The sequence below is a fragment of the Nelumbo lutea genome, chromosome 6, assembly GCF_056320005.1.
Source record: "Nelumbo lutea isolate HS-2025 chromosome 6, American lotus-T2T, whole genome shotgun sequence".
Lineage (NCBI taxonomy): Eukaryota > Viridiplantae > Streptophyta > Magnoliopsida > Proteales > Nelumbonaceae > Nelumbo > Nelumbo lutea.
This window is the reverse complement of record NC_142689.1, coordinates 2,924,682-2,937,929: the sequence shown is the minus strand read 5'-3', so window position 1 is coordinate 2,937,929 and position 13,248 is coordinate 2,924,682. Positions and strand designations below refer to the sequence as shown.

At 37.2% G+C, this 13,248-nt stretch overlaps 1 protein-coding gene and 1 pseudogene across 4 annotated transcripts; one reads left to right on the top strand and one right to left on the bottom strand.

Moving 5' to 3' along the window:
* Window positions 1-341: 341 nt before the first annotated feature.
* On the top strand, window positions 342-2,176 carry LOC148846843 (protein ELF4-LIKE 4 pseudogene; annotated as a pseudogene). Of its 2 annotated transcripts, none has more exons than XR_016101036.1 (2): window positions 342-482; window positions 1,548-2,176. The product of XR_016101036.1 is annotated as a protein ELF4-LIKE 4 pseudogene, transcript variant X1 (transcript). The 2 variants fall into 2 exon arrangements; XR_016101037.1 differs by lacking the exon at window positions 342-482 and adding an exon at window positions 1,084-1,197.
* Window positions 2,177-8,639: 6,463 nt separating this feature from the next.
* On the bottom strand, window positions 8,640-12,870 carry LOC148846842 (NAD(P)-binding Rossmann-fold superfamily protein). Of its 2 annotated transcripts, XM_088950905.1 has the most exons (9): window positions 12,547-12,870; window positions 11,920-12,006; window positions 11,764-11,822; window positions 11,312-11,407; window positions 11,122-11,199; window positions 10,537-10,599; window positions 10,290-10,463; window positions 9,451-9,546; window positions 8,640-9,042 (listed from the first exon to the last, which is right to left on the bottom strand). In XM_088950905.1, the coding sequence occupies exons 1-9, from the start codon at window positions 12,779-12,781 to the stop codon at window positions 8,956-8,958; spliced, it is 975 nt and encodes a 324-aa protein (XP_088807031.1). In that variant the 5' UTR covers window positions 12,782-12,870; the 3' UTR covers window positions 8,640-8,955. The 2 variants fall into 2 exon arrangements, with proteins under 2 accessions (XP_088807031.1, XP_088807032.1); XM_088950906.1 differs by lacking the exons at window positions 11,122-11,199; window positions 11,312-11,407 and having other exon boundaries at window positions 12,547-12,868.
* Window positions 12,871-13,248: the final 378 nt, after the last annotated feature.

The window sequence follows — 13,248 nt, the reverse complement described above, 5'->3', positions numbered from 1 at the left end:
CCGCTCCATTTGTATGCCCCGACTATACAGTTCTAAGTTGTTTAATACAAATCCAAGGGCGTTTCAAAGAGCTCTAATTCTTTTTTCTTAAATTAAGATAAGATTTAAGAGGACGATGATTAACATTTATACTAAATCAGACAGGAAAATTGAAAAGTCAATAATAATTAATGGACGAATATATGACGAAGAAGATCCATACACGGGGGAGAGAGAGAGAGAGTAAAAGAGGAGGAGAGATAAATCATTATAGAGAGGGAGGGGTTGGAGCGTGACTGTCAAATCTATTATATATTAAGTATTTTTTTCTGACCACCTCTCTCCTAAGTCGCTACCCTCCCCCCCTCTCTCTCTCTTTCCGTCGTTTCTGATTTCAGGGCCTCTGCGTACAATCTCCGGAGATTCGATTTAACCACTCATCTGGAATTCCTCGTCGCTCTCTGCTGCCTTCTTTACTCGGGAAAATGTTCCAGATTTTCAAGGTAAGAAAAAAAGGAAAAAAAAAAGTAGAGAGAGAAGATAAAGTATGGCCCTGTTTCTTTTTTCTCACTCTTTCAGCTAATATTGTTTCTTTTTAATATTATGTTGAAAGATGCAGTTCGAATATTTTTCTAATCTTTTCATTTTGAGCTGAATCGAGTTCTTGGAGATTTGATTTATTTTTATTTTATTTCTTTCGAATTCCGACGATATCTGCAATTTCTTTATTTCTTCAGAGGAGATCTTCATATAGTTCTACTAAACAAGATCCTGATTTTCATTTTTCTTCTTGTTTTTTCTTTTCTATCTGTTGAGTATGCTTTTTATCGATTTGTTTGCTTTTCCCATTTCGGGTATTTTTTCCTGAACTACAAGCTTTTATGTACGGTGTAAACGTTTGGTTTGCCGATTTTAGTCCATATTTTCTGCAACAAATTCAAAGCACATTTCATATGTCCTCTTTTCTCTATTTCTTTTAAACTCTTGTTTTGTTTTCCTTTTAAGCTTTTTAGTCCTCTTTTTAGGTTCATATGGTTTGGTTTTTTCCGAGGAACTTCTGTTTTGCAGTTGTACCCCTTTCTCCTCTGTTGTGTGGCATTGACTAGTTATAGGAGAGTCCTAGTCCATGTGTGTTGAAGAAGATTTTCCATTGAAAATCAGAGCTTTAGAAGTTTAGATTTTTCTTTTGATAGAACAAAGAGAAAAGAAAAAGAAAAGGTTCCCTTTTATAGAAATGGGATCTGCTTTTACATTTTATCATACAAAACCCATGTTTATTACCGGTTCCCTCTTGTTTTATTTGTTAAATCTTTTGTGAAAGAAGAAATGGAAGCCATAATTTCTACTTCAGACCTTGTCCATCATGCACAAATGCCTTAAATAAATCCATGTTTTCTCATCTTTTGTCTGTTTTTTTTTCTTCTCATTTTCTGTTTCCACTAGCAAGTAAGATGAGTTAAGGTTGTGGGTATCCAATAAATAAATGCTATTTGGTAGAGCTTGCTATTTGGTAGAACTTGTTCTTAGTTGTGTTCTTTCTTCATTCTTTCCTCTGTTTCTTGATGCAGGAGGGGTTTTAATTGGATTGAATTTTGACCGAAAATGGATGGGGATGCATTTACAGGCATTGGCAACAGTATGCAAGCAGATAACAAGGTGTTGCAGACGTTCCAGAAGAGCTTTGTTCAAGTCCAGAACATTCTAGATCAGAACAGGTTGCTCATCAACGAGATAAACCAGAACCACGAGTCGAAGATCCCGGACAATTTGAGCCGAAATGTAGGTCTGATCCGGGAGCTTAACAACAACATTAGGAGGGTGGTTGATCTCTATGCTGATCTTTCGAGCTCCTTAGTTGAAGCTTCATCCGATGGGGATTCAGGCGGGACATTGAAATCGGACGGGAAGCCAGGACACAAAAGAATTAGGCCCGGCTAGTTGCTGGAATCTTGGGCACGCCGCATGCCTACCCTTCGCAAACTCTCTGTACCAATTCTTTTACACCGTGGGAATGAAGAAATTTTCAATATCAACGCAAGTAGATCGGGTTATGTAACTCCTGTATCTGTATTGGGATTTACTTGACATAGTTCTCATTAGAAATAACACTTAATCTCTCTTTCTCTCTCTCTGCCTTCTGTAATCCTGTGTAACTGTCTTATCCCATTGATACTGAGTATGTCTGCTTTCCAACAAATCTCCAATTTTGATGCCTCTTCTGTTCTAGACTAGCTGAAGATCAATGGTTGAATAATTTATTTCTCATTGTTGATGAGTAATTTCTTTTGACTGATTGGTAGCTCATAGATGTGTTGTACTTCACGCAATCAATATATGTTCTGATGAAACCAAATTTCTAATTTCTTTGATTTCATTAAAAGTTGATTAACAGCTTTTACTGGTATTGACCTTTTTGATTGTGAAAAAGGTTATCCGATCTGAGTCTCTATCATTTTTTTGCACTGTATGATTCCTCATTGATGGAGTTCTGTTTCTTTCATCCTCTACTTTTGGCAGAAACTCCACAATCTTCCTTTACTTCCCATCTGAGTCTAAATTCGATTCCCTCTCTGGACCCTCGTTGAGGGCTGAAGTGGGGAAGGGGGTAGATACTGTTTTAAGTTCCGTCCCATAAAATCAATACATTTTATTCTTGTCACTTATTCAACTGTTCATGATTCTGTCACTTGCGTGGGTAGGAGAGAACAAATGCATTTCTGTAAAGATTTGCAAAGTCTTTTTTCTTTCTTTTCAATTTTTTTTTTTTTTTTTTTTTGTGGGGGTGGGGGGTGGGGGGGGGGAAGAAAAGATGCTTTGGGCAATTGGAAGAAAACAGTTTGGATAATATTTTGATTCCTAATCACACACCACAAAACCGGAATCTCAGATAAGACTTAAGAGATGATGTGCTTTCTGGTCACTGTCTTGTTCTTTTTGTTAAGCGACCACTGTTTTTGTTCTAACCAATGGCATCTCTTCTCTTGGATGCTTTAGATAGTAGAAACAAATGAAGAAATACTTTTAACTTCAGACAATTAATAAAAGAAGAAAATCAGCTTAGGTAGTTTAAAACAAAGCACTGGAGTTCCAAGAGAGGGACAGATACTGATAAACAGTGACCCCCAACAACAGGACAAGGGCCCCAGAGGCTCTTTTTGGAGATGCAACTAATCATGCTTATCCTTTCCACTAAAATGAAGTTCTTCACTCTACTCTCTTCCACTTCCCCTTATTTATTGTCTTCTATTTCTGTAATAATTAGCACTATCTTTTTAAGCTGGCTTCTTGTTTGGTGATTCATCTCTCTCTTTCTCTCTCTCTCTGAAATTGATTGAGATTGAGCAAGTGAATTTGCTGATGGACCCAGGTTTTTTCCTTCCTTTTTCTCCTCAGTGAGGTCTAAGGTGCAATGGAACATAGCTTGGTCTCCTGAAATAGGAGAAAGATTCACATGGTTGTTTCTGAAAATAGCCTGGTCCATTTACTGTGAAATGTACCGGATCAAACAAGGAGGCTTCATGTGTTCAGCCAGATATTAATATGACAAACCATGAACATAAGGAAGATGGAACCTCAAGTGGGACCCTTGCTGGCAATGGGGAAGATGGCGATTGACACTGGCCTTAAGCGAGGTCATTTCTTAAACATGCTTTTAATCAAGATGATATCAAAAGATTGGAATATTAAATCAGTTCTGTTGAAACTAGAGCAAGACAAAAACAATAAATAAAGTATTATTAACATGTGAAGGGGGAATCTGCTTTTGCTTCACTTCTTTTTGCTTCTTGTATTCCAGCAGATAGGTCTTAGGCTCTTATTAGCTTAGGACCTTAGGTGGGCGAAGGAACCAAGTAACGCCTCTCAACTCTCAGGCTCTCAGGTCAGGACCTCAAATTAATTGGGTTTTTAGGTTAATAATATATTAGCAGGGCCCTCATCTAAAATGGGTCCCAGAAGGGCAATATGGGCTTGACGAGATTCCAATGTGACGTCAAAAGAGATCATTAAATGAAAATCCTTTTCTTACCGCCCCCTCCCCTGCTCTGGTGCCCTGGCTGGCAATGGCATTTAACCTTTTAGCTACAGCCTAAAGCAGCTTTGGAGACTGACCTGTTTCCTTTGCACGATGCCACGATCTGAGTAATCTGTCTGACAGGTGGAATAAGATGGTGTTGCAGCTAAAGATGTACAACGTTTTGCCACGTACCGTTGCTAGCGTCTTAGGCGGTGTACATTTGCACACCGCCGTACCTTTTGCATTGCTAACGAGTAAGGCCTGAGCTCGGTCTTCTCCTTCCGCTGCTCCACACCTGACACCATTTCACCACTCACCACCCAATAATATTGTCAAAATTTTACATCCTATAACACCGCCGTACACACATTTATACAAAATTGTTAATACTATTCAACGCTGGTCTTTTTGTAATTTTAAAATTACCTAAAACTCCAAGGGCCGTAGCCGAGTGGCCGTGACGGCAGGCAGTCGCAGTTCTATACTTCTCGATCAGCTTCAGCTGAACAAACCACACATGATTTTTTTAATTAATAGCTGCAGCCTACGTGAGTGATGTGAGGACATCTTATTCACCGGCCAATATAAATTTGAGTGACACGTGTATATATACGTGTAAGAGGACGAAGAGGGAGAGAAACAAATTGATGAAAATTTTTGGATGGTAATCGTATTTATTTAGACCTGTTGGGCCGGTCCGGCTGTTCTTTATCGGGTTCGGAAAAAGTTTTTTACCCGCGAGCTCGGGCTCATGCCATGCGTGATGCGTTGAGCATCATTCCCATTCACCCCGTAATGCGTTATCTTTCTGCTTCAGCTAGACAGCTATTAGAACAACCCTGTCTCAGAGCGCCCCACAGTCGTCAACAGCTTAGATGGCTTTTGGTAACTTCACCTCACCTGGAACTCTTTTTGGAGATTTATATATATATGCCTCCTCGAGTACACCTCTTTGTTTGGCGTTGCATTCATCGTAGTTTACCAGTCAAAAGAAGCTCTGGTTCGAAGACATATAAAACATAGGCACTTCCTTAGTATGTGTTGGAACTTGGAAAAGGTGTTGAGACCCTAAACATTTATTATTCTATTTTGAGGTCTCAAAGTATGTTTGGGCAGTTTCACCTCCACCTTTGGGTTTACATGTGGGTTCCCAGATTGGTTGATTACTGATTGGCTTTAGTAGATGCTTTGGAAAGCTCGTTGTCGTCTTGTTATGGATATTAAGCAAATGATCATTAATGAAATTTATGTTCAGTTGGGAGGTGTAGATGTGATGGTTGATGCTCTAAACCAAGATTCGACACGACCCATCACTCATCCTTTTGAATCTGATGAAGCCTCCTATAAATTGTTTGAAACTCAACTTTCATGGATCCTTTTCCAGATCAAGGGCGGATGCAAGATTGGTTATTAGGGATCACCATGGATTTTTTGTAATTGTTCGTACTATAAAGCTCAAACTGTGCTCAGCTATTGAAAGTGAAGTCCTCACTCTTTTTAGAAGCACTTAGATTCATTTAATCTCTTCAGCTCCAGCATGTCCAGGTTGAGGGAGACTCTCTGTTAGAGGAATCCTCGAGTCCTCTTTGGCGAATCTCTAATATTATTGCAACTTGCAGAGCTATTTTTCATCTTCTCCCTCACTGCTCAGTTAATTTTTCTCCTCAGTGCTGCAACCAAGGCTGCCCATTTGACTGCTCAGAAAGCTGTGTCAGTGAATCGTGCTCACACTTCGTCAATTTTGCCTACTTTTCTAGTCGAAGCTCTTCACTCGTATCTGTGACTGAGCATTTTTCTTGCCCGATCCCGATGATATTATATTTTAATAAAAGATATAATATAATATCATAATTATTGATAAATTTCTTAAACTATTTTAGCTAATTGATTAAGTGTATTGATAAATTTCTTACCGTTAGCCCTTCTTAATTAATAAAAGGATAAAAAGACTATTTTTCAAAATAAAACATCCGTTTCCCATATCACTGACTCAGAACACCTAGTGTTTCAAAAATTTGGGTCGAGCTAAAGCATAACCACAAACGCTAGCATGCATCTGCTTGTAGTGCATCTACGGTTAACCACCGACATGCCAAAACCCTCTATCCTCTGTCTCTGCCCTGACAGATTTTTTTTTCCTACGTTTCTTTTACTCGAAGATGTTAAAGAGATTGCGGGAAAATGAAAGATGGATTCGAGAGAATCACCACCATTTTCTTATTTTTATTAGTTTCCGCCCTTTGCTTTCAACACTCCATGCCAATGCCAGTTTTGTCCAGAACTAATGGTAGCTGGAAGTTGATCCACCAGCGTAAGAAATCAGACATATATATTTTAAAAATTTGAAGAAGAATAAAGGGTAAAAATTGTATTGTTAGTCATTTTTTTAAACAGTAATAATATACTTAATTAACTAGTTAAACCATATGAAATTCATACTACTTTAGGAATAATGACACTTTGAGAGTTTTTTAATCAAAACATAGATCGTTAATATAAAGTAGTAGTAAAGAGCGATACATCCATGCCAAGACTGGTATCTAACCCCAAGTTCCTGTTTTTCCAGATAGCATATGTGCCCTTATATTCTGATTTCTTTTTATAAAACACCGAAGATTATGATTAAAACATTTTATGGAGTGTTAAAAAAGCCAGATTCGGTGTTTTTATAATGTTAACTTTCAATCCAACCTAAAAGAAGTGGCAATGGTATTAAATAAATTTATATTGTTTTTATTGACGTAACATTTACTTTTTTTATTTTTAAGTCGATAGTCCTAAAATGTATCATGACTGTCAATTTGTCAAGCTAACGTCAGTTATAATATTATTAAATAAGGTTTAAAATATTGATACATTCGATACGTGGATAGAAATGTATTGGGCGAATCAATACACATTTTGGAGGTTTTTTTTTTTTTCGCAACTGATTCAAGGGGCTGGTTTAGGTTTCCTCTACCCCGTGAATCGGTTAGACCTCCAATACCCCCACTATAGGGGTGTATTGGAGGGGTCCCAGATACTTTGATATTAAGTATATTTATTAGTAATTTGGCACTAGAAAAGAGGATAACATTTTTAATGCCTCGGTCTTGTGCCATAATTAATCCTGGTTGGATGATCTTTCGACTATTCATTTGCATTAATTGCCCCTTTGGCCTTGAATCAAGGTTCAAAGTATCGGTTGATACGTGCCGATGGTTTCCTAATAGGCCAATACACTTCTACAGGGGTTGTATTGGGTCAGTCATTGGTTCAGAGGGTAGTCGGGCTTTAAATTGGGCCCTCTGAATCAATTTCAGAAAAAAATAAAATTAAAAAAAAGCACCAATACAGCCAGCGTATTGGCCATTTTGCCATTGTGAGATGTTATGATTATTTCATAAAACTGCTCTATTCAATTGAATAGGGGTGGATTTGAGCTGAATTGAATGAAACATCTAGCTATTTGAGCTTGGTTCGTCAAAAGAACATGAGGCTTGATCTTGAGTTCGGTTTGAGCTAAAAACTTGAATTCAAATTAGGTTGAACTCAGAAGCTGAATCGATGCTTAGATATTTGAATTTAATTGTGTTGTAAATAAACTTGATTACGCTCGTAAGACTCACAAGCTTGAGTTTGAGTCTCAATTTAGACTGAGCCAAATCAAGTTTTTCATTAGCTTAACTCAAATAGCTTGTGAAAAACTAGATTCGTGTTCATCCCTACGGTTGAACAATGCATAGACCATCAGCAAATATATTAGTTATTTAGTTGCATTTTCCTTCAGCTGAATTGTCATTGGACCGTCAATTGTGGACGCTTGAGTATAAACTGAAGTAGAAGTGTAAGTAATAGACCTTGGCAATTAGGCTCTCGCTTGTATTACGTTATTTTCATGCACTTTTAAGATTTCTGCCATCCCAAATCAACCCAAGAGTAATTGCTAGTTTCTCCACCTGACCTCTTAACTCTATGGGAGTCAATGATGTTGCTAGGCGATCCTTCCAGCGACAGATAAGTTGATGGAGCATCAAATTAGTAATATCTTGTTCTGTTAATCCCATGCTCTCTCCATTACCATTCTGTAATTTTTGAATTTTTATGAGACTCTTCTTTATTACATCTCCAAAACCCTAAGTTTTGGACTTTTTTATCCTTTCTTTTTATAACACCGTTTTGCCCTGTCCTCTATTGTTGACTAAGCAAAAGGAGAGGAATGGGGTGTAATTGTCTTTTACCATCCTTTGGAATTATAGCTACATATACTACTGATTCCTTGTGGTCATGTTTGTTTGAGTTGAAATTCTCGCTTTTTTGTTTAAACATTCTCTATAATTTACAATACAATTATAGTTTCAACTTCTAAGTTTTAAGAACACTGTCCTCTCTCTCTCTCTCTCTCTCTCTCTCTCTCTCTCTCTTCCCCAATCTCAAGTTAATGTAAAAATATATCAGAGAAGATCGTAAAGAAATAATCTTGATTCTTGAAGCAGCCTCGAAGATTCTCAACTCAACTCAATTAGGCCTTATCTCGACTATAGGAGGGCGAAGCAGCCTCAAAGATCTGATCGAACAACAGTCTAGAATGAAAATTTCATCAAAAGCTGTTCTTTAAGAGATGAAATTACAATTATCAACCAGGGAACTTGCATAGGCAGGGAACTAGGCCCAAGAATCAGAATGCAGTTGTAATGTATTAGTAAAAACCTTTGCACGCCCCTTCTTCCCCATCTCTTTGGAGGGCGGGGAATTTGTTTTTTCACATATCTTTTCACATTTCATCAGTAAAATGATAAAATCATTTTTCACTGTTGTTGATCAAAAGAAAAATGCTTAAATAGAAGTTTACAATGAAATCTTCATCAAAAGAAAAATGTTTAACATGTGGAATGGACTTTCTCACAGACGATATCAATTGGAGACTAGCGGTGCCAAGTCTTAGATGAGCAATTCATATTCAGGGATTTGTTTGTGTGTGGTCACTGAAGTGGTTGCTGCTCAGCTTTTTCGATCAGAGTGGCAAAGCACTGTTTCCAGTCTGAAACCTTTTCTTCTCCATTTGCCACCTATTGTCACAATTCACGCACAGCACATGCTGATAAATCCTTTGGTGAAAACTTTTACATTAGAGTGATTGTAAAACAAAGATTATATAAAAAACAAGTTACAAAGAATAGATACTAGAATTCTCCATGGTGCTCCAATACCCCAAGAACAGGCCAAACATCAGAAACACAAAAATCAGTTGACTTTATGATTAGGTGGGTCAGAGTCATATTGGTCACGTCTCTCTTTAATGACCTTCCCCTGTTGAATGGTGTCTAAGCTTCATGAAAGTGCACCATCGATGTGTATGCCATTTGACATACTGTAATGCAATTAAGCTATCCAATGGCTTTAGATTTTCTATAGAAGTATACTACTTTATAATCAGGTAATGATAATTAATTAAGGAAACAATCTGTTTGACCAACCTCAAAGATGAGTCCTCTCTGTGGGACTGCATCAAGAGCCTCCACACAAATAAAGGCAGCATCTTCTTTACTTAATCTTCCTTGTGCTGCACTACCCTAACATAGAACAACATAAGCAAATTTAAGTCAGTCCTAGGCTTCTAGCTGATTGAAAAAAGAGCACAAAGAAGTAACAAACATCCAGCCAAAGACTAATGCCCTTGTGGATTTACCCCAACAAGTTGAAGAAAGCAACCCCAGTGTGGGCTGTCGGCAATGACACACATAACAAATGATCCTCAACCATGATTATTGTTCACTTTCCTTTGGAAGGTTGGTCGAAGTATGTGCAATATCCATGAAGAAAAATCTCACTAATGTCTAGTGGGTTCATTCAATCAGTGAAAACTTTGGGCTTGTTATCCATTAAAAAGCAGCCTTCAGATTCCATTAAGCTTATTTTATTACACAGTAAATCATAAAAAAACATATAGCATAAAAAATGAATGAACCCATAAAGCAAATAAAAATCTATTTAATCATATGCATCAGAAAAACAAAATAAGAAAATATAAAGTTGAAGAAGGAGATTTTTAACTCCTCTTGATTAAGCATCATAGCCTTTAGCCTTCCACGAGACTGAATCTCCTGAAAGCATAGGCTCTGTGCACACAGCATCCAGCCACACATCGGGAATATCTCTTGCACATGTATGTTAAATTCATAAGGAGATGTTCCCAATGTGGGGATGGATGCCCGTGCTTTCAGAGTGTTTGCAGAGTTTTGTGCTTTCAGGATATCTTGTCTCGCTTTCCACATCCACCATCAAACGATAAAAGAAAGAACTGTTATAAGGATACCTCTTTAAAACTAAAACCTTGTACACCACCAGGAGAATTTTGCAACAAGCCTGCTCTGATGATGGTGTACGGGATGCCTGAAGCAACAACCACTGATTCATCTTGCTCAGCCAATTTTCTCATGTTACCAGTCATGAGAGCTTGGATACCACTGCTACTCCTATAAGCAGCCAACTGCAACTCTTATTAAAACCTCAATATATAAGGCTGTTTTCTAGGTTATCTGTGAAGATAGAGACTGAAAAACCTGAGATAATAGAACTATATGTTCTACCCCTTTCACGCTCCCAACATTAGATAAGAAACCATCCTGCAGAAAAAAAAAAAGATCATTGATTTTCAAGAAAAGTTGATTCCAATATGTTTCCCATTTGATGGAATTCAATGTAGGGTGAGATTAACAGTCATAAAAAGGTAGTAGAAAGTTAGCAACCAACCAAAACAGAAATTGTGTTCATTTTCACAGAATCAAAATAGTTCAGATTTAAAAGAATTGCTGCAACAATCTAAATCAAGTTTACTCTGAAGAGTTACAATTTCATCTATGTGAATTTCAGATGTTGCATGGATAAAATCTCAAAGTCCCATTCAAATTTAAACAATTTAGTGCAGAGATGCAAAATTGGTATTCCAAACTTCACTCAATGATCCAGAGCAATAGCCAGGAGCAAAATCTGAAAACAATTAAAAAAATAATATATTTATCTCTAAGGGGAGAAAAATCATAAGTATATGAGACTAAAACCAGTATTTAAGCTATTAAACTATTTAAATTATAGTATGAAAGGGAAACATAAAAAACCAGTAAGTGAATGGATCCTTTTGTCCATACATTTGGGCATATTATTGCACGGACACCTCTCAAAGCCTTCTTGAAGACTGCCTTGTTACTTGCATCTCCGGATATTGACTTTGCATAGAACAGCACGATCAAGTTAGTATTTATCATCAATTCTAGGGTAGAGAGTGGTTGCTGGTTTAAAGATAAATGCCCACATATCAATGATCCAGATAATTTTCACCTCAACATATGTTCCAAAAGCTTCAATAGCTGCTCGCTTATCCTTCACAAGGGCCTTGACTCGAACCCTTTTGACAATTAATGACAGTATTACCATCTATACAAGCAAAAGTTAGAAGTTAAAATAGCTTATCCACCAGATTCCATACCCCAAGCACTACATATAACATGCAAGTCATATAGTATTTTAACCAACATTAAATCATCATACTTCATGACTACATATAAATTGGATTGAACTGAATCATATAGAATACAAGTTGGCATACTGAGTTTCTGAAGCCATGATATTCCTGTAACGAATAAGGGTCATTGACCCCTTTATAAGATGATGATAGGAGAGAAGTTTTTTCTTTCTTTATTTAGTTGCCAGTCGGTCTCTTTTAATGGCATATTGCAAAAAAGATGTAGCAAAAAACAATAGCAGTGGTAAAAAAAAAGGTTAGAACATACTTGGCCAATTTCGCTATCTCCATCTGTCACCAAGACTGCATCTCTAGTTTCTTCTACTCCTGTGCTTCAAAAGGAGAGAAAGAAATCTAATTCTACAGAGAAATTTCAAATGACAAAAAAAAAAAAAAAAATCTTGAACTGCATAGGTATGACTACCTGCATATTCATCCTCCTCATCCGCAAGGACCCCATCTTTGGGGAGTAGATCAGGTGCTCCATACCACTTCCTTAACTTGGGTCCTCCTATAATTGAAGCCCCCATGTTAAGAAACTTAAATAGTTTAATTGCTAGGCCCACTTTGGCTCTTTGGGAGTAATTCATATTTAAGTAAACGTTTTAATTGGAAAAGGTGTGAGCCTAAAAAGATGCTTGTTCAGATTTTCTTTTTTTGTTTACTTCTTACTAAATTTTGTGTGGATTGGAAAAGAAACCTGCAAAACTGCGGCATGAACCAATTTCAATTTGAAGCATTTTGAACTGACATTTAAGACGTGTAAATAATGAATTCGAGCAATAAGCAAGGTGCTCACAGCTCAGTCTATAAAGAGTCCTATTAACATGGTAGTACAACATCAATCAAACAAAGAAACAAATAAATACAACGAAAGAATTAAAAACAAAGAAATTTTTGTAATTAGGAATGATGAACTTGGGAGAAATCGAGAAGGGTCATGGAAAACAAAACGGGCGTAACTCGAGTTAGGTTCCATTTTTGGCAGCACTGCTGAGAGAGAGAGAGAGAGAGAGAGAGAGAGAGAGAGAGAGAGAGAGAGAGAGAGTACCTTCGATGTAATCTAGAATTTGATCTATGAAGCTGGTTTTCTTCTTAGAGGAACAGCAAAGGAGAGATGGTTTACTGTCGAGCTTGACTAGGATAGAGGAATTTGCAGTCTTCCATGGGGTGTGATGAGGAGAAAGAGTCGAAGAATAAATGGGAACAGTTGAGGAGAAAGAAGGCGCCATTGAATCTCGATGTTTGGAGTCTGGCCCTTTGTTTATTGCTTTCCGTCCAACCATTTTTGGCCCGCCTATCGGATAACGGTTTGATACATGCTATCTCAATAGACGAGAGTTTTGGTCAGTGTTGCCATTGCTGATTTTCTCATGTACAATATCTCTATTTTTAGGTCATTTTACTAAGATAGTTTTGTATATTTACTAAAATGCCCCTAATCAACTTGGTCAGCGTTTCTCAGCTCTTTGCTTCGAATTTTGAAATTCAATGGCTTCTATGTTTATGCTTAGGGATGGCAATTTCTACGTCCGGTAGTATCCGCCCCTACCTTGTCCATGGGGTGAATTTTTTTGTTTAAATGATGGGTTTTAGGGTGGATATGGTTTTTAGGATTCTACAACCCACAGTTATAGATAAGGTATGGTATTATCTTAAACTTGGCCTTTCTTGACCTTATATTGTTAGAAAGTATATAAATTTTATTATATTAGATGTTGAATTTAATAATATTTTGAATTTTATGTAAAGA